The sequence below is a fragment of the Hemitrygon akajei genome, chromosome 22 (genome assembly GCF_048418815.1).
Source record: "Hemitrygon akajei chromosome 22, sHemAka1.3, whole genome shotgun sequence".
Classification (NCBI taxonomy): Eukaryota; Metazoa; Chordata; class Chondrichthyes; order Myliobatiformes; family Dasyatidae; genus Hemitrygon; species Hemitrygon akajei.
This window is the reverse complement of record NC_133145.1, coordinates 55,854,810-55,874,137: the sequence shown is the minus strand read 5'-3', so window position 1 is coordinate 55,874,137 and position 19,328 is coordinate 55,854,810. Positions and strand designations below refer to the sequence as shown.

Below are 19,328 nucleotides of genomic sequence, written 5' to 3'. Positions count from 1 at the left end.
TTGCCTTGAGGTTAACAGCACTTTAAGTACTCATTTGAGTATCTCTGAAACATGATGAGATTTTCTGTTTATACAGATCCTCTCCGTGCTTGAAGAGGAAAAAAAACTCTACTCACATCACCTATAATCCATTTACCAATTACCAGAAATCTATGAACCCTTGAAGACACAACACTCTTCTTGTTGCTCAACTACTACTTCATACTACCGGGACCTTCCTGTCTTCATATTACATTTCTCAATCAATTACAGAAAAAAATCCCCTAATCCATCTTAATTACCTTAGCTACTAACGTGCTCCCTTCAGGGTTCTAGGGATGCAGACTGCAAAGACTTTCTGTCCTCAATATTTCTCAATATTCCACAGCTTGATCCATAATCCATTGTCTAGTTTGCTCTCTTCAAATGTGTTTCCTGGATTGAATTTCATTGGCACCTTTCTGCTGATCTCATAACATTGATATCTTCTTGTACTTTTTTCTTCAAGTTATCAATAAGAATTTTGGTATCATCCACAAACAATATAGTCTCATCCCTCATAGTTAAGTCTAAATCAGTGACACATGCCAGGAAAAACAAAGAACCTTGCAATAACTTCTGTGGAACTGCAATGCATAGAACATAGAACACTGCATCAGTTTTCAGCCCATGAGTTTGAGTCAATCTTTTAATCTACTCAATCTAATTCTTCCCTCCTACACAGTCCTCCCTTTTTCTATCATCCATATGCTTATCTAAGAGTTTCTTAATGAACCTGCCTCTAACCATGCTCCCTATAATTTCCTCCAGTTATGTTAAAATTATGGGCCCCCTCAAATTAGTCACTTCTGCCCTGGGAAAAAGCCTCTGGCTGTCCACTCAATCTATACCTCTTATCATGTTGTACATCTCCAAGAAGTCACCTCACATCCTCCTTCACTTCAAAGAGAAAAACGCTAGCTCGATCAACCTATCCTCATAAGACATGCTCTTTCATGCAGACAGCATTCTGGTAAATCTCCTTTGCACTCTCTCTAAAGTTTCCCACCTTTCTACAATGAGGTGACCAGAACTGAACACAATATTCCAAACTTGATCTAACCAGGGCAAGGTAACTGCAAGCACCTGATCACAGGAAAATTTCTATCAATATGTACTCTGTTCTTCCTGCCTTTTTTAACAGCCTGGATACACTTCAACAAAGCTTGGCAATATATTTTTCAGAGATATTGAACTCTTAATATTTAATTCAATATTCCCCTTTAACTATACTGTCAATATCACCCTTCTGTGAATACAAAAGTACAAGTTCAAATGCAGTTTATCGTCATTCAAATGTATGTGTATATAGCACCAAATGAAACAACGTTCCTCTAAACCAAGGTGCACAACATGGTACATATAACTCAAACACAAAACACCTAAGTAATATTATCACAAATAAATTAACAAATAATAAGTTGCATATACAAGTTAAAAAGTAAACAGTATAATGCTGCTAGTACTTCATACATGATGACATCTGGGTGGTGGATGGGAGTTCAGAAGTCTTATGTCCTGGGATAAGAAGCTGTTTCCTATCGTAACAGCTCTTGCCCTAATGGTACGGTACCTCCTGCCTGATGGTAGGGAGAGTCAAATGAGATTGATGGATGGATAAGAGGGATCATTGATGACGCTGAGGGCCTTGCGTATACAGTGCTCCTGATAATTATCTCTAATAGGTGGAAGAGAGATTCCGACGATCACCTCAGCAGTCCTTGCAATCCTTTGTAGGGATTTGCAGTCGGATGCTTTGCAATTCCCAGACGAGATGGTGATACAGTTGGTCTGGAAGTTCTTGATGGTGCTAGTGTAAACATTAGTGAAAATGGGCGAGGGGGGGAGGAGGCCTCACTCACCTCAACCTCCTCAGGAAGTAGAGGCATTGCTGTGTTTCAAAAGTGCAGGAGTACAATTAAACTCCAATAATGCAGTACCCTTGGGATTTTGGTGGTGCCAAGCAGAATGATTTTCGGACTGCTGGAAGTTACTCTTTTTGACACTATAACACATTTGTAATTAAGAACACAAAATAGACCCCAGATGCTGGAATCTAGAATAAATATTTGAAGGAACTCAGCAGGTCAGACAGCATCTATGGAATTCCTCTCCACAGATGCTGTCTGACCTGCTGCATTCCCCCAACATTTTCTGTGTTGTCTGGATTGCCAGCTCCTGCAGAATCCATGTTTACAACAAATCTGCTATAATGGAGCCCTCATGCGCATTTCCTTCATTTCCCACATGCTTGCAGTCCCACTAAAGCTTAAAATTAAAACTTCCTTATTAGCTAATTAAAAGGCACAGAAGATTCCGTTCAGCTTGGTAGACAGGGTCAATCAGATTCAATGAAGACACAATAGACTCTACAAATGTGGAACACAAGATTAAGCAGCACAGGAGAGCACAATTTACCTCAGAATAATCAAATCCTGTTTTGCAGAGAGGAAATTGCTCTGGTGGAATTATGTAGAATTGCAACATCTGACTAACGTGATTTAGGTTGGCAGTGCCATAAAACATTTCAATCACAAAGGTTAAATGGGGAAAACTTCTTATTTGACTGGAATTTCTGTCATATTTCTCAATCTAAACTCTCGCTTCCTTTTAAAGATATCTATTTAGAGGGTATGATAAGATGATATATTCTGTGTTAAGAGGTTATTGTATGCATTCTGTGAATGACTAAAACCTGCAAAGCTGAGGTAAAACAAGTGTCTACAATTTATGAGATGTAATTGCTATTAAAAATAACCTCCGCTGCTTGATTTACCAGAAGGGCTTAGGAACAAAATAAATGAGTCACGTATCTCTGCAGAAATCATGCGCTCCTTTACGTTAACAACTTTGCATTTAACAAAACAAAACCCTTTAAACTCATAGGCAAAAGGCCACATCTCTGAAAGCCATGCTTTCAGCTCAACAGACACTGACAGTAGAAGAAACTTGCTCAAAGATTATAGATGTGCCTGAAGCAAATTGGCAGACCTTACTGTCATAAATTGGTGAACCATTTTATCAAGCATCTCCACTCCATCTGCCAAAAGTGGAATTTCTTGGTGGCCAACAATTTTAATTCCTAATCCCATTTCTGATTTGACATGTGCCATGATGAAGGAGCAACCCCTCATATTCCGTCTGTGTAACCTCTCAGGCTGGAGGAGCTACGTCTGGGTAAACTTTAACCTGATGGCATGAACACTGTTTTCCCTTCCCTCTTCATATACAAAAGACCGTTCAGCCTATCAAGTTCATGCCATCCCCTTGTACAGTGGAGCAGTCAAACCAATTGCCACTCTTCTCCCATAGCCTGCAAATTAGTTTCCCTTGTGCCTAATCCATGATTCACTCTACCACCACCTCTGCTCATAGTATTATCTCATCTCTATTTCTTTAACACGTTACTGTGAATCTGTCTTCACTTTGACATTTTTTTTTGAAAATCAGTTCTTTACATCCAACTCTAATACACTAGGATTTACACTTACACAACTGAAGACAGCATATTTGATATTCTTTCTACACAATTAATTTGCCTAATCTAATTAACTTTTCTATACAATTTTAAAATAAATGGTGCAGTATAAATAAAAAATCTGTATCTATTACTATACTTACCAGCGCAATGCTATTTTGATAGGTGTGGTAAGGCAGGAAGTGAAAAGGTCTGCAGGCAAATCTGGGTTCATCGGAAGAAGTTCAGTGGCCTCACAGGCTGCCAGTTGGATGCAGTTCTTCATCGATGGCGGCAACGGCACCTGTGCCAGAGGGTGGTTTGGATTGATGGCAGCAACCTGAAGGGATTAAAGCTGTTACTCAAAACTCAATGGTTTCAAATAAGGAACTTGCATTCGTCGAAATGAATGCACATTAAAAATCTACGGGTACCAGGTTTTAATTCACAAAGGACCTCGTCAGTGTATCATGGATATTGCAACCATACTACCATTTTAATTCAGCATATACTGTACAAAACTTGTATTGAGATTGAAAGGATCATTGACAGAAGTTTCATGTGGAAAACAACTAACTTAAGAAAAGCAGCGACTCATACATTGCCAGGTGGTCAGAAACATTAATTATTAGAGTAAAACAGCTCTTACTGTAGTATTTGCAGAGAACATCATTTGAATGTAGACGCCCAAAAGGCTCTATTTCCTCCCCCCTCCCCATCCCCCTATTCTTTCACTGAAAAGTTGAATCGAGCTGACGTACGGATCTGTCTTGCCCTACACAAGAGTGGTCATCTTCTGTATGAAACTAGAAAACAAATGCAAAATATCTGATCTAGTGTAGGATGGCACCACAGATAAGTGTGATCCTGGTCTCCCTTACACCAAGCAGATAACGCTAGGGCAAATAAACATGTCTTATGTCAAAATTTTCTCATTCAAAGAATGCATTTATATTTGCTCTAGAGAGGAAATGCCCAAGCTTTTAAAGCTATTTAAATAGCAGTAACCCAATCAACACTTAAGTATATAATGCAATACCAAAGATAAATTTTATTCAGATATCACTAACCAGTGAAGAAAAGGATCCCAGCCAAATGTAGTAACCAGAAATAAATGTGAAAGCACAGTAATAGAGAAAGCGCAATTAAAATACTAAAAGAAACCATTTCGACATCACAACACTAGATATAAAAAAGGCAAAACAAATTTAATAGTGATCATAATGCCATTAGTTTCAAGGTAATTATGGAAAGGGATAAGACTGGTCTTTGGGTTGAGATATTAAATTACAGAAAGGCCAATTTTGATGGTATCAGAAAGGATCAGACAAATGTGGATTTGGGGTAGGGTATTTTTGACAAAGGTGTACTTGGTAAATGGGAGGCCTTCAAAAGTGATATTTTATAAGTATACAGTCTGTATGTTCCTGTCAGAATAAAAGGCAAGAATAACAGGGTTATGGAACCTTGGTTTTTGAGATATTGAGGCCCTGGTTAAGAAAAAGGAGGTACATAGTAGGTATAGAAAGGAAAGAACAAATGAGGTACTTGGAGTATAAGAAATGCAAAAGAACACTTAAAAAAGGAATGAGGAGGCTAAAAGACATGAAGTTGCTCTAGCAAAAATAAAGAAAAAGGATTAGATACTGGCTTCACAGAAGAAGCCAAAGAGTAGATGGCTGCCTCTCTGACTGGAGGCTTGTGACTAACGGGGTGCCATAAGAACAGTGTTGGGTCCATTGTTGTTTGTCATCTATATCAACAATCTGGATGATAATTTAGCAAACTGGACCAGCAAATTAGTGGATGACACCAACACTGGAGGTAAGGAAGACTATCAAAGCTTCATTTATTATCAAAACATGTCTCCAGATACAACTTTGAAATTTGTATTTCTCCAGATAACCCAAAACAAAGAAAAAACATGAAAGCCGTTCAAAGAGAAACATCAACTCCACCACCTCCCCACCCGTATAAAAAAAACGGCATCCTAATCATCAACCCCCCCCATCCCGCACAAAGCAGAACAGGAACACTACCCCCCTCCCTCAAAAAAACCCCACTCCTGCGCAAAAAAACCCTGAACAGGACACTAACAGAACATCAACTCCCAAACTCCCTCCCCTCACACAACAAAATAGAAAAGGAACATGTGATTAAAACAATATAAAAACCATAAATCTGAAAAAAGTCCACCATCCGTAAACGCAATGGTCCGATCCATAAATGCAGAACCACAATACTAACATACGATATCACCAATATTCATTGAAAGAGAGGGATTCCACACAAGGCAGCGAGGGACACCACTGTGGTGAACTACATATACCTGTCTGGACACGCCCCCTGCTGACTGCTCCTGTGGCCCCTCCCCCTGACCCTGGTATAAAGGCAATTGAGGCCTGAGCCCGGCCCTCAGTCTCCAGGATGTAGTATGGTGATCAACTACTGCTTGTTCTTTCTTCCAGTCAATAAAAGCCAATATCTCACCTTCACATCTCAGAGAGAGTTATTGATGGTGCATCAATTTTATTGACTGGAAGAAAGAACAAGCAGTGGTTCACCACCATACTACATCCTGGAGACTGAGGGCCGGGCCCAGGCCTCAATCGCCTTTATACCGGGGTCTGTGGGAGGAGCCACAGGAGCAGTCAGCAGGGGGCGAGTCCAGACAGGTATATGTAGTTCACCACAACCATGAGGCAGACAGGTTTACCCGCCTGCTCCAGCGAGCCACACAGTGATAGACCGCTCACAGACTCCTCCGGCAATGATCAAGAGGCAGTGCTGAAACTCTCACTTGCCTTCTGCAGTTGCCTCTATGTCTCAGTCTTTCTCAGCGCTTTAATGGACACTCTGAATGGCAAAATTGAGTCCAACATCAGTGCGCACTCCATATCGAAGATTCTTTGCACCGAGGCTGTCCGAGTACATGCCCGCTTCCTGGAATCTTCTCGGAGCCAAGAAAGTGATGGATCACTCAAACAATCTCCAAACTGTAAATCACAGGCTTTAACAGTCCCAGAAACCCAGTAAAGGGGAAAGACAGACATTAAAGTAGTTTTAAAAAAAGCTATTATCCTTAGCTATCTGGAAGATGTTGACAGAGGGAGCGTTGTATGCTGGCGCCACCTTGACCGGATAGTTTCATGCAGAGCCGAAGGTTGCAACGGGATCTGGCTCAGCTGGAAAAACGAGTGGAAAAATAGCGGGTGGAATTTAGTGCAGACAAGCTTGAAGTGTTGTACTCCAGGAGGGTCAACCAGGGTAGGTCTTACACAATGAGCAGTAGGGCATCAAGGAGTGTGGTAGAATGGTGGGATCTGAGAATACCATAACAGCATAAGATATAGGAGCAGAATTAGGCCATTTGGCCCATGGCCAATCAAGTCTGCTCTGCCATTCAAACATGGCTGATCCTTTATTTTCTCCTCCTCAACCCCAGTTCCCGGTCTTCTCCCCATAACCCTTGATGCCATGTCCAATCAAGAACCTATCAATCTCTGCCTTAAATACACCCAATGACTGGCCTCCACAGCTGCATGCGGCAACACATTCCACAAATTCACCACCCTCTGGCTAAAGAAATTTTTCCACATCTCTGTTTTGAATGGATGCCCCTCTATCCCGAAGCTGTGCCCTCTTGTCCTAGATTCTCCCACCATGGGAAAAATCCTTTCCACATCTACTCTGTCTAGGCTTTTCAACATTTGACAGATTTTAATGAGATGCCCCCCACCCCCCCCATCCTTCTAAATTCTGTGAATACAGACCCAGAGCCATCAAACGTTCCTCGTATGATAACCCATTCGTTCCTGGAATCGTCCTTGTGAAACTTCTCTGAACCATTTCCAATGCCAGCACGTCTCTTCTAAGATGAGGAGCCCAAAACTGTTCACAATACTCAAATTGAGGCCTCACCATCCCTTATAAAACCTCAGTACCACATCCCTGCTCTTGTATTCTAGACCTCTTGAAATTAATGCTAACATTGCATTTGCCTTCCTCACCACCGACTCTACCCGCAAGTTAACCTTTACAGATCCATAATTCCTTGAAAGTGGCGTCATAGATAGATAGGGTTGTAAAAAAAGCTTTTGGCACACTGGCCTTCACAAATCAATGTATTGAGTACAGGAGCTGGGATGTTATTCTGAAATTGTATAAGATGTTGGTGAGGCTTAATTTGGAATATTGTGTGCAGTTTTGGTCAACAGGAAAGATGTAAGTAAAATTGAAAAGAGTACAAAGAAAATTTAGACGGCTGTTTCTGGGACTTGATGACCTGAGTTATAGGAAAAGGTTGAATAGGTTTCAATATTAGTTGAAAAGATTACAATATTACAAGGGTAGATGGACAGGGTAAATGCAAGCAGGCTTGAAGGGTGAATTGTTGAAGGGAACGTGAGGGGGATGTTCTTCACTCAAAGGGTGGTGAGTGTGTGGAAAGAGCTGCCAGCATGTAGAGAATGTGGGGTCGCTTTCAGCATTTCAGAGAAATTTGAATAGGTGCATGGATGGAGGGGTTATTGAGGGCTATGCTCTGGATGCAGGTCGATTGGACTAGGCAGGTTAATGTTACAGCACAGACTAGACTGGCTAGAAGGCCTGTTTCTGTGCTGTAGTGTTCTATGATTCTAATATTTATAAATTAAAATCTCTAAAATCAGAGTAAATAAGCATGGCAGTGAACAGAACAGCAAACCATGCTCTTCACGTGTTTCATCACATATTCAATATTGAAAACTGGGTGGCATGGTCGTGTAGCAGTTGGTTTAATGCTGTTACAGTGCCAGCAATCACCAATTGGAGCTCAATTGCCACTAATGCTTGAAAGGAGTTTATACATTCTCCTCGTGACTACATGGGTTTTGTCTGGGTGCTCTGGTTTCCTCCTACATTCCAAGGATGTACGGTTATGTTGAGTAAGTTGTGGGCATGTTACCTTGGCACCAGAGGCAGCCCAGCACAAACCTCACTGATTTGATTTGATGCAAAATGGCGCATTTCACTGTGTTTCAATGTACATGTGACAAATAAACCTGATCTTTAAAATCTTTGAATGTGGTAGGATTTCAGACCCTTCTCGAATCTTCTTCAAGCCAACAGTAATGCACTTCAGACTGAAACGCATGAAACCTTGCTACAACTGTACTACGATTGGAACAGAATGAGAATTGAAGAAACCACCCTCAGGGGGTCATCTTTCTGCCAGGAACATGGGGCTTCAGGAGCTGCTGAGGTCAGCACATGATAATTCTGTGACACTGGCAAATCCTGAGATCCATTCCCAGGAGATAATATAAATAGAAACAAGCTGCATTCTGAATTGAGATTTTGAGGATGACAGGTTGCTTGCTTCCTCAACAGCTTTTTTTTGAATTTCACATAAATGATTCAGTAAAAAGTACTGCTCTGCCCTACTTTCTTTGTGCCTGCAGTAAGCAGATCAGAAATCAAAATTCCCAGCTGTTTACATTCTTATATTGATCATTCAGTATCCTAAGCTTTATTAATTAAACAGTGCGCTTGTTACACATTAGAAGCAATACCTTGTAGCGATGTGCTACACACAGCGCTGAAATAACGACACGCAGTCGGTAAGTCGTTTCGAGACTAGTTTATTCAAACTTCACGGCGCTGGCACTTAAATCCCTAGCACCCGCCCTCTCCGGGCGGAAATGACGTTGGAGGTGCATTACCAAAGTCTCCCCCCACGCACGCGCTGGCTATTTGTGAGCCGGTTCGCCTGCGCAGAAAGTGGGTCGCCACTTAACCACCCCCCCCAGAACCGGCGATACACCCCCCCCAATGTCCACAGTCTGGATCAGCCTCTGTTTGGGAGGTCTGCCTCTGCGCCGCGGTGCCTGAATCTCGACCGGCTGCGCCAAGTCCACATGGGCTGGTTTGAGTCGGTCCACCGTGAAAACCTCTTCTCTCCCCCCAATGTCCAGAACGTACGTGGACCAGTTGTTGTTGATCACCTTGAATGGCCCCTCGTACGGCCGCTGTAGCGGTGCCCGGTGTCCGCCCCTTCGTACAAACACAAACTTATAGAGTTCTGCAGGTCTTTGGGTACATGGGTCGGGGTCTGTCCATGCTGTGAAGTTGGTACGGGGGCCAGGTTGCTGAGCCTTTCGCGTAGCCTGTCCAGGACTGCTGCGGGTTCTTCCTCTTGCCTCCTTGGGGCTGGTATGAACTCTCCCGGTACGGCCAGGGGCGCGCTGTACACCAACTCGGCCGACGAGGCGTGCAGATCCTCTTTGGGCGCTGTACGAATTCCAAGCAGGACCCAGGGCATTCCACCAGTCCGTTCGACTGTGGGTTGTAGGCAGTTGTGTGGTGCAGCTGCGTTCCCAAAAGGCTGGCCACAGCTGACCACAGGCTGGAGGTGAACTGGGCGCCTCTGTCGGAGGTAATGTGGGCCGGTACCCCGAAGCGTGCTACCCAGGTTGCGATCAGTGCTCGGGCGCAGGAATCGGCAGATGTGTCGGTGAGCAGGACCGCCTCTGGCCACCTTGTGAACCGGTCTACCATAGTTAGGAGGTACTGCGCTCCTCGGGACACTGGTAGGGGGCCCACGATATCCACATGAATGTGGTCGAACCTCCGGTGGGTGGGTTCAAACTGCTGTGGCGGGGCTTTAGTGTGCTGCTCCACCTTGGCTGTTTGGCACTGCGCGCACGTTCTGGCCCATTCACTGACCTGCTTGCAAAGTCCATGCCACGCGAACTTGCTGGAGACCAGCTGGACGGTTGTCCTGATGGATGCGCCAAACCGTATATGGAGTCGAAAACTCACCGTCTCCAGGCTGCCGGGACGATGGGGCGAGGTTGGCCAGTAGCCACGTCGCACAGGAGTGTCCTATCACCTGGGCCTACGAGAAAGTCCTGCAGCTGCAAACCCGAGACTGCGGTCCTGTAGCTGGGCATCTCGTCGTCTGCCTGCTGCGCCTCCGCCAGTGCTGCATAGTCCACACCCAGGGACAGGGCCTGGACAGCTGGTCTGGAGAGTGCGTCCGCCACGACGTTGTCCTTTCCCGAGACATGCTGGATGTCCGTCGTGTACTCGGAGATGTAGGACAGATGTCGCTGCAGGCGAGCTGACCAGGGATCTGACACCTTCATGAACGCGAAGGATAACGGTTTGTGGTCCGTGAATGCGGTGAACAGCCTGCCTTCTAAGAAGTACCTGAAATGCCGGATTGCCAGATACAGTGCCAACAGCTCCCGCTCGAAAGCACTGTACTTGAGTTCGGGTGGTCGTAGGCGCTTGCTGAATAACGCCAGGGGTTGCCAGCGCCCCTTGATGAGCTGCTCCAGCACCCCAGCGACTGCTGTGTCGGATGCGTCCACTGTGAGGGCGGTCAGAACGTCCGTTCTGGGGTGCACCAGCATCGCAGCATCTGCCAAGGCTTCCTTGGCTTTAATGAAAGCGGACGCAGCCTCCTCGTCCCAAGTAATGTCCTTGCCTTTACCTAACATCAGGGTGTACAAAGGGCGCTGCTGAGGGGAGGAAACGGTGGTAGAAATTCACCATACCAACGAACTCCTGCAGCCCTTTGACCGTGTTGGGCTGGGCAAAGTGGCGGATCACATCTACCTTGGCGGGCAGAGGTGTTGCCCCATCTTTGGTAATCCTGTGGCCCAGGAAGTCGATGGTATCGAGACCGAACTGGCATTTGGCCGGGTTGATCGTGAGGCCAAAATCACTCAGGCGGGAGTAGAGCTGGCAGAGGTGGGACAGATGCTCCTCACGACAACTGCTGGCTATAAGGATGTCGTCCAAATAGATGAACGCAAAGTCCAGGTCGTGTCCCACTGCGTCCATTAGCCACTGGAACGTCTGTGCGGCATTCTTCAGGCTGAACGGCATTCAGAGGAACTTGAACAGGTCGAACGGGGTGATGAGTGCTGTTTTGGGGATGTCTTCAGGGTGCACCGGGATTTGATGGTATCCCCGGACGAGGTCTACTTTCGAAAAGATTCTTGCCCCATGCAGGTTTGCTGCAAAGTCCTGTATGTGCGGCAAGGGGTAATGGTCTGGAGTTGTAGCCTCGTTCAGTCTGCGGTAGTCGCTGCATGGTCTCCAACCCCCAGCTGCTTTGGGCACCATGTGCAGAGGGGAGGCCAATGGGCTCTCAGACCTCCGTACGATCCCCAATTCCTCCATCCTCTTGAACTCCTCCTTCGCCAGACAGAGCTTTTCCGGGGGGAGCCTTCGTGCGCAGGCATAGAGGGGTGGTCCCTGGGTCGGAATGTGGTGCTGTACCCCGTGTCTGGGCATGGCTGCCGTGAACTGCGGTGCCAGAATCGGTGGAAAGTCCGTCAGGATTCTGGTGAATTTATTGTCCAACAGTGTGATGGAGTCCAGGTGTGGGGCCGGTAACTTGGCTTCACCCAGGGAGAACGTCTGGAAAGTCTCGGCATGTACCAGTCTTTTCCCTTGCAAGTCGACCAGCAGGCTGTGAGCTCGCAAGAAGTCCGCCCCCAGGAGTGGTTGGGCCACCGCGGCCAGTGTGAACTCCCACGTGAACCAGCTGACGCCGAACTGCAGCTGCACTGTGCGGGTGCCGTAGGTCTGTATCGTGCTGCCGTTTGCAGCCCTCAGGGTGGGTCCTGGCTTCCTGTTGCGGGTGTTGTACCCCGTCGGGGGCAAGACGCTGATCTCCGCTCCGGTGTCGACCAAGAAGCGGCGTCCCAACTGTTTGTCCCAGACATACAAGAGGCTGTCCTGGTGGCCAGCCGCCATAGTCATTAGCGACAACTGGCCCTGGCCCTTGCAGGGCGGGCGACAACGGTGGGCTTTTGTGCCCCACTGCTGGTGGTAGAAACACCACTGTTCACTGTCCTCCTCACTCCTGCCTCTGTGTTGTGTGCGCCCCCCTGCTGGGCCTGGCCTGGTCTGCTATTGGGCGCGTGGCCTGGTAATCTGACCGACGGACACCACGCTCTCCCTCTTGGGTTTCCACAGCACGTCTGCCCGGGCCGCCACCTTCCAGGGGTCGCTGAAATCTGCGTCGGCCAGCAGCAGATGTACGTCCTCGGGCAGTCACTCTAGGAATGCTTGCTCGAACATGAGGCAGGGCTTCTGTCCATCAGCCAGGAACAGCAAATTGTTCATCAATGCTGACGGCAGACTGTCTCCCAAACCGTCCAGGTGAAGCAGGCGGGCACCTTGCTCACGCCGTGAGAGGCCAAAGGTCCCAATGAGCAGCGCTTTGAATGCTTCATATGTGCCTTCTTCCGGGGGCGACTGTATGAAATCCGCAACCTGGGCGGCCGTCTCCTGGTGAAGGGTGCTCACCACGTGGTAGTAACGCGTGGAATCAGAGGATATCTGCCAAATCTGGAACTGGGCTTCTGCTTGGCTAAACCACACGCGTGGTCACAGCGTCCAGAAAGTCGGCAGTTTTAGCGAAACTGCGTGAACAGGTGAAGAGTCGGTCATCTTTGGTCCAAATCCTGTTTGGACCGTCAGGGTCACCAATATAGCGATGTGCTACACACAGCGCTGAAATAACGACATGCAGTCGGTAAGTCGTTTTGAGACTAGTTTAGTCGAACTTCGCGGCGCTGGCATTTAAATCCCTAGCGCCCTCCCTCTCCGGGCGGAAATGACGTCAGAGGTGCATTACCAAAGTCTCCCCCCGCGCGCTGGCTATTTGTGAGCCGGTTCACCTGCACAGAAAGTGGGTCGCCACAACCTAGGCATTATACTTCCTAGCTGAATTTTAGCCTTGGCAATCCCAGGACAATTTATGTATGTACAGGATTGGAAAAAAATGGTTATCAGAAGAGATTACATGAAGAGGAATGTTTAAAGAGCCAGATGTGTGAAATTGACCATAAAAAAAGAGGGGGGGAAATCATAAAAGATACATTTTCATATTTTTCAAATGCAAAATTAGCGGCATAGTTAAGTAAAAAGAAAGTATTTCTCTCCAGTGTGGGGAAGGAGTCCACGTTCAAATTCAATTCATTGCCATTCAACCATGCACATGTATACCACCAAATGAGACAACATCCCTCCAGACCAAGATGCAGAATGTAGTACATATAACTCACACACATAACACAAAGTAATATTACCACAAATAGATTAATAAATAATAAGGTGCACATACAATGCAAATTATAGAGTAAACTGTATAATGCTACTGTCGTGTCATACATGATGAGAGCTGGGTGTGGTAGGGACTTCAGTAGTCTTATGGCCTTGGGAAAGAAGCTGTTTCCCATCAGATCTTCTCCTGATGATGGGGGGTGAAGGAGACCACTGAATGGGAGGGATCACTGACAATGCCAAATATCCCTTATAGGTGGAAGAGATCCTTTCAGCAGCCTTCACAATCCTTTGTAGGGATTTGTAGTCAAATGCCTAGCAATTTCTACACCGGGTGGTGATGTAGCAGGTCTCGATGGTAGTCCTGTAAACATTTGTTAAAATTGAGCGGGGAGGAGGGGTCAGCCTCACTTGCCTCAATCTCCTCAGGAAGTGGAGACACTGGTATGCCCCTTTGACCAAAGAGGAGGTGTTAAGGGACCAGTTAAAAGAGCCCATTAAGAGCTCTCCAGAAACTTAGAGTTCGAAACTCTCTTCACAGAGGAGCCATGTGTGTGCAGAGAGAAGTGGTCAGCCTGCAGCTTCCTGAAGTCCACAATCATCTCTTTTTGGTGGTATCAACTCCCTCAAGTTGCTGTACTCACACCCTTCTGCAAGCTACGCTACCTCCTCTCTGAATATAGTCTCGTCATCACAGTTGATAAGGCCAACAACTGTTATGTCATCAGCAAACTTGATGTTGTGGTTTGAACTCAATCTAGCAATGCAGTCATGCGTCAGCAGTATGATGGAACTACAGACATTTCTGCCAACAGGGACTGACTATGGCCTTTCTGTCAAGAAGTTGAGGATCTAGTTACAGAGACAGGTGTTGAAACCCAGTGAGGACATTACCCACCAACTTCTGAGGCATGATCGTATTGAAGATGGAGATGAAGTTCAATAAACATCCTGGCATGCAAAGCACCATTTTCCAGGTGGCACCGGATGGAGTGGAGTGCATAGGCTATGGCATCATCAGTGGACCAATTTGAGCAATAAGCAAACTAAAATCATAAGACATAGGACTTGAATTGGGCATTTGGTCCACTGAATCTGCTCTGCCATTCCATCATGGCTGATTAATCATCCCTCTCAACTCATTCTCATGCCTCCTCCCTGTAACCTTTGATACCCATAAGATACAGGAACAGAAGTAGAGGGCAAAATTTTAAAATGAGAGGGGAAAATTTAAAAAACAGCCAAAGGGGCCACTTTTCCCCCACATGAGCTGCCAGAGGAAGTGATACAGATAGGTGCAACTGAGACATTTAAATGGCATTTGGACAGGGACATCGGTAGGAATTGGTTGGAAGAATATGGGTTAAATTCAGGCAAATGGGACCAGCTCAGTTAGGCTACTTGGCTGACATGGATGTGATGGGCCGAAAGGTATGTTTCCTTGCCATACAACTGTATGACACTAAAATAATTTAAATTAACAATTTAAATAATTGAAACCAAATAACCATTTAAAACAAAAAAATTCAAATTAAACAAATCTCTCCTTTGCATTATTGACCTTTAATGAGATTATCTGAGGGCTCCTCAAAACTTTTTTTCAGAAATTGTCTTGACATACATATGATTATTAGCAGTTCAGATGTCTGCCTTACAGACTGAACATTTCTGTAAGATGATGAGTGGGTTACTGAGCCTTCAGGTGAATGTTATAGCAAAAGATAGAATTGCTAACAGTGCAGCGCTCCCATGGCCCTGCACAAAAGCTCTTGTTACAGATCATCGGCTCGTGGATATGGACTCGGGGTTGAAATCACAACCTTCGTACCGTGGCAGAATATTCCTCAATTAACTTGTGTTAATACCAATCCTGCGTGTTTGTGCTTACTACACAACAACATTGTGGACACTGAAATACATCAAAACATCTCAGGAGCTTTGAAGATATGAAGGGCAACAATTAATATAGTTGTATTAAAATAGGTGAGCTGAGAGCCTCTGTCGGCCAGAGTTATTTCACCCTAGCTGTCTAGATAAGCAAGCTTGGGCAGTACGAAATGGAGAGCAAGCCGTTGCCCATGTAGCAAGCTCCCCCTCTCCTCACATCTGATGAACCTAAAGGACCGTCACAGACTGATACAGTCTGGTACTAGCAGTATCGCAGGAGTTGCCAGTCAGCAATGAACTCGATGTAAGGCAGTCTTAGGACCTCCAGTTCCGGGTTTTTCCCCTCAGGGTTCACTCCCAAAGCCTTCCCCGAGTGGGTACAGCCACAAGGCAGAAGAGGTTTAAGATCAGAGTTTTCCTTCTCCTAGGTGAGCTGCTCGCCATAGCTGATGAGCCCCATCTACCTGAGGCAACTGGTTTTAAGGCACCAGCAACCCATGTTTGTCCCTTCTCCTGTCAGTAGAAACTGTTCTGCCAGGCTTAGCAGCTAAGCCACACTTGAAGACCTGGAGCTGGACTTGGCTGTCAGAGACTATTTGAGGCGCACGCCGTTGGTACCATTTAGTAGGTCGTGGAAGCTTGTCCCTATTACCACCCCCGACTATAACAACCTTAACAATCTCAGTATTTCAAATGTGGAGTGAAATATTAATCTCTGATTAACATCAGAACAATACACATACTGTAAAACATGCAGAATTTTACCACCTTTCATTGTTCATTATCATATTTCCAGCACTGAATACTCTTCTAATACCCAGATCATGCGCTTACTACACAACCTCTTCACATGTCCCCTCAAGGCCAAGATTGTTTACTGTTTTAATTTCTCTCTTTTGCTGTCAGTGGGCCAAGGAATCATTGTGCAATCACCCTCCAGAGCAAAAAAAAAACTTATTTCCTGAGCAAAATAAGTTATAATGGAGAAGGAATAAATTCAGCTAATTGGACATACCAAGCTGAAGAGAGATGAGGAGGGTTCTTTAGTTTCACAGTGAATTGTGGAAACATGAAGTTTTCTGCTTCACAGCAGAATTCAGCGTTGGTGCATTTCACTTCTAGCAAAGTATTCTCGAAGATTATGAAATATGCATTGCTTCAGTTGGAAACTGCCTCTCAGAAGAAATCATGAGCACTCATGTTTAACCAAAAGCACAAAGGAATACCAATCAAAAGGATTCTTCTTCCAGAAGGGAGTAAGATGCTTAATGGTAGACTAGTAGAGCAGCATGAATCAACCATCATTGCTCATTATAGAATTAATCATCTTCACATTTTTTTTTTAAAAAAAAATCTTTGTGCATTGGGTTTTCAAACAAAGAAAGTGATGTTGCCTGAAAATGCTCATCTGGCTTTCTTGAATTTTTATTCAGTCAGGAAAGAAATAAAGAAATGGCCATCTGACCACAACCTCAAAACTAAAGTACTTAAAATTCCACAGTCTGTACCACAACCAGCAAATGAACATCATTAATGTTGTATTGTCTCTCTGATGTTGGCTACCCTAACACAAACCAAGAGGACTGAACATATAAAATGTTGTTCTGAGTGCCCCAGTCTGTCAAAGTGAAGAACACATCATTATTCCATAAGGTTACAGGCACAGAGCTGTGCAGCAGAATGTTGGCTGCAGGTCATATGAAGACATTTTAAGAAATGTCAAAGATTGCACCTTAAAATACCAATCTTTTCCACAGGTTCAACTGTGCTGTAGATAGAATGAAACTCTAGCTTAGGTTTAAACAGAATACATTTTTCTAAAAAGTATGGGATGGTGATTACTGCAAATGATGCACTGGCAAACTGGAGGCATTGTTGAGATGTGGAAATCATTAGGAAGCACATAGAAAAGGCCAGGAAAACTGAGGTATAAATATTGTCCTCAACCAGGGGAACCCAGCCTGGGGCCCACAGACCCCTTGATTAATGGTATTGGTCCATTAAAACATTTGGAAAACCTTGTCGTAGACCTTAAGACATAAGAGCAAAATTAGGCCATGCAACCCATCGTGTCTGCTCCGTCATTCCATCATGATTAATTTATTTTTTTCCTCTCAACCCCATTCCCCTGCCTTCTTCCTATAATCTTTTACTAATCGAGAACCTGTTAACCTCCGCTTTAAATATACCCAGTGAGTTGGCCTCCACAACTATCTGTGGCAATGAACTCCACATATTTACCCTCATCTAAAGAAATTCTTCCTCATCTCTGTTCTAAAGAGACATCCTTCTTTTCTAGGACAGTGCCCTCAAGTCCTAGACTCCATCTAGGCATTTCAATATTCAATAGGTTTCAATGAGATTGACCCCCCCCCCAACACCCCCACCAAAGAGTCATGTGCCAAACTAGTGTACAGAGTAGCTCAGTTAATACCCATATTCAAAAGTACACCATGCCCTCAGTACCCATACTACGTCAACATCAATGACTTTACACCATGACAGCATGGAAGATGTTAATGAGCATCCGACACTAATCCTTATGGCAAATGTAACTATCTTGATTCATGGAAGCCTCACTAAAAAATTTCATATTTAGTTCCAAAGAGTTATTTGAACAAAATATACTCAAGAAAGATCTAACAGTGTAAGGGGAAGTCAAAACATAAGACAGACCACAAAACTGCAAGAAATTAGGTCAGACAAAGTTCTGAATAATGATCAACTTGTTCATGAATGTAACGCCTTATTTTGCACAGCAGGATACATCTGCAGGCAAATTTATCTAACTGATGCAAGAGCTATTGATGTGGAGGACATTTACTGTCCATCCTAACTGTTTTCAAGGCCCTGCCTTGAGTTGCCACAGCTTGTATGAGGAAGTACTCCCAAGTGATTCTTGGTGGAGAATTCCAGAGAATCAGAATAAGGTTTAATATCACTGACTTATGTACAAAAATACATCGTTCTGCGGCAGCAGTACTGTATATTAAAAAATACTATAAATTACAAGAAATATATATGCAGTGGATTTCAGTTCATTAGGACACATCATGACCAGGACATTTTAGCCCAATTAGCCCAAGCGTCACGGAAATAGTTAAAAAGGTGTATTATTAAAAGCATGTAAAAAAAAAAGGCAGAGTAACAAATTATGTATTTAAATGAAATACAGAACAAATTAGAACACTACAAATACTACTGCAGTACTCTAAAACTGTTCATTAGTTCCTAATACTTATCAACAGTGGAATTCATCAGTATCATGTTCTTTTGATTGTAATTGAATAAAATCAGTACAGGCACCCAGAGCAGATAAACGACTGCCCTTATACAATGCCGTTGATGATTGCATCCTCCAAATCATCATTTTCATTGTAACATTCAAGATGATTTACAGCGCCAGCCAGCGATCAACAATCGGGGTGCAATTCCCATCACTGCCTGTAAGAAGTTTGTATGTTGTCTCAATGACTGCATGGGTTTCCTCCAGGTGCAATGGTTTCCTTCCATGTTTCAAAGGGTTAGGGTTAATCGGTGAGTTATGGGCATGCAATACTGGTGCCGGAGGCATTGCGACACACGCAGGCTGCCCAGCACAACCTTCTAATAAGATTTGACGCCATAAGTGAGGTATTTCATGGTATGTTCCAATGTACATGTGATAAATAAAGCTAATCTTCATTTTATCTTTATATGACATAGGGATCTGGTGAGTGGAAGTTGCAAACATCATGTGGTGAGCCAGGCACCAACCAAACAAGATATCTGAAGTCAGGCTGTAGATTACTACAACAACACACACAAAATGCTGGTAGAACACAGCAGGCGAGGCAGCATCTATAGGGAGAAGTGACGTCGACGTTTTGGGCCGAGACCCTTCGTCAGGACTAACCGAAAG

At 44.7% G+C, this 19,328-nt stretch overlaps 1 protein-coding gene across 1 annotated transcript in view; it reads right to left on the bottom strand.

The window, feature by feature from the left end:
* rptor (regulatory associated protein of MTOR, complex 1) overlaps positions 1-19,328 on the bottom strand; it is a 483,948-nt gene that overhangs the window by 302,876 nt on the left and 161,744 nt on the right. Inside the window, exon 6 of the mRNA XM_073026287.1 lies at positions 3,640-3,815. Coding sequence (XP_072882388.1) covers positions 3,640-3,815 — 176 coding nt within the window. The remainder of the gene's footprint in view (positions 1-3,639; positions 3,816-19,328) is intronic.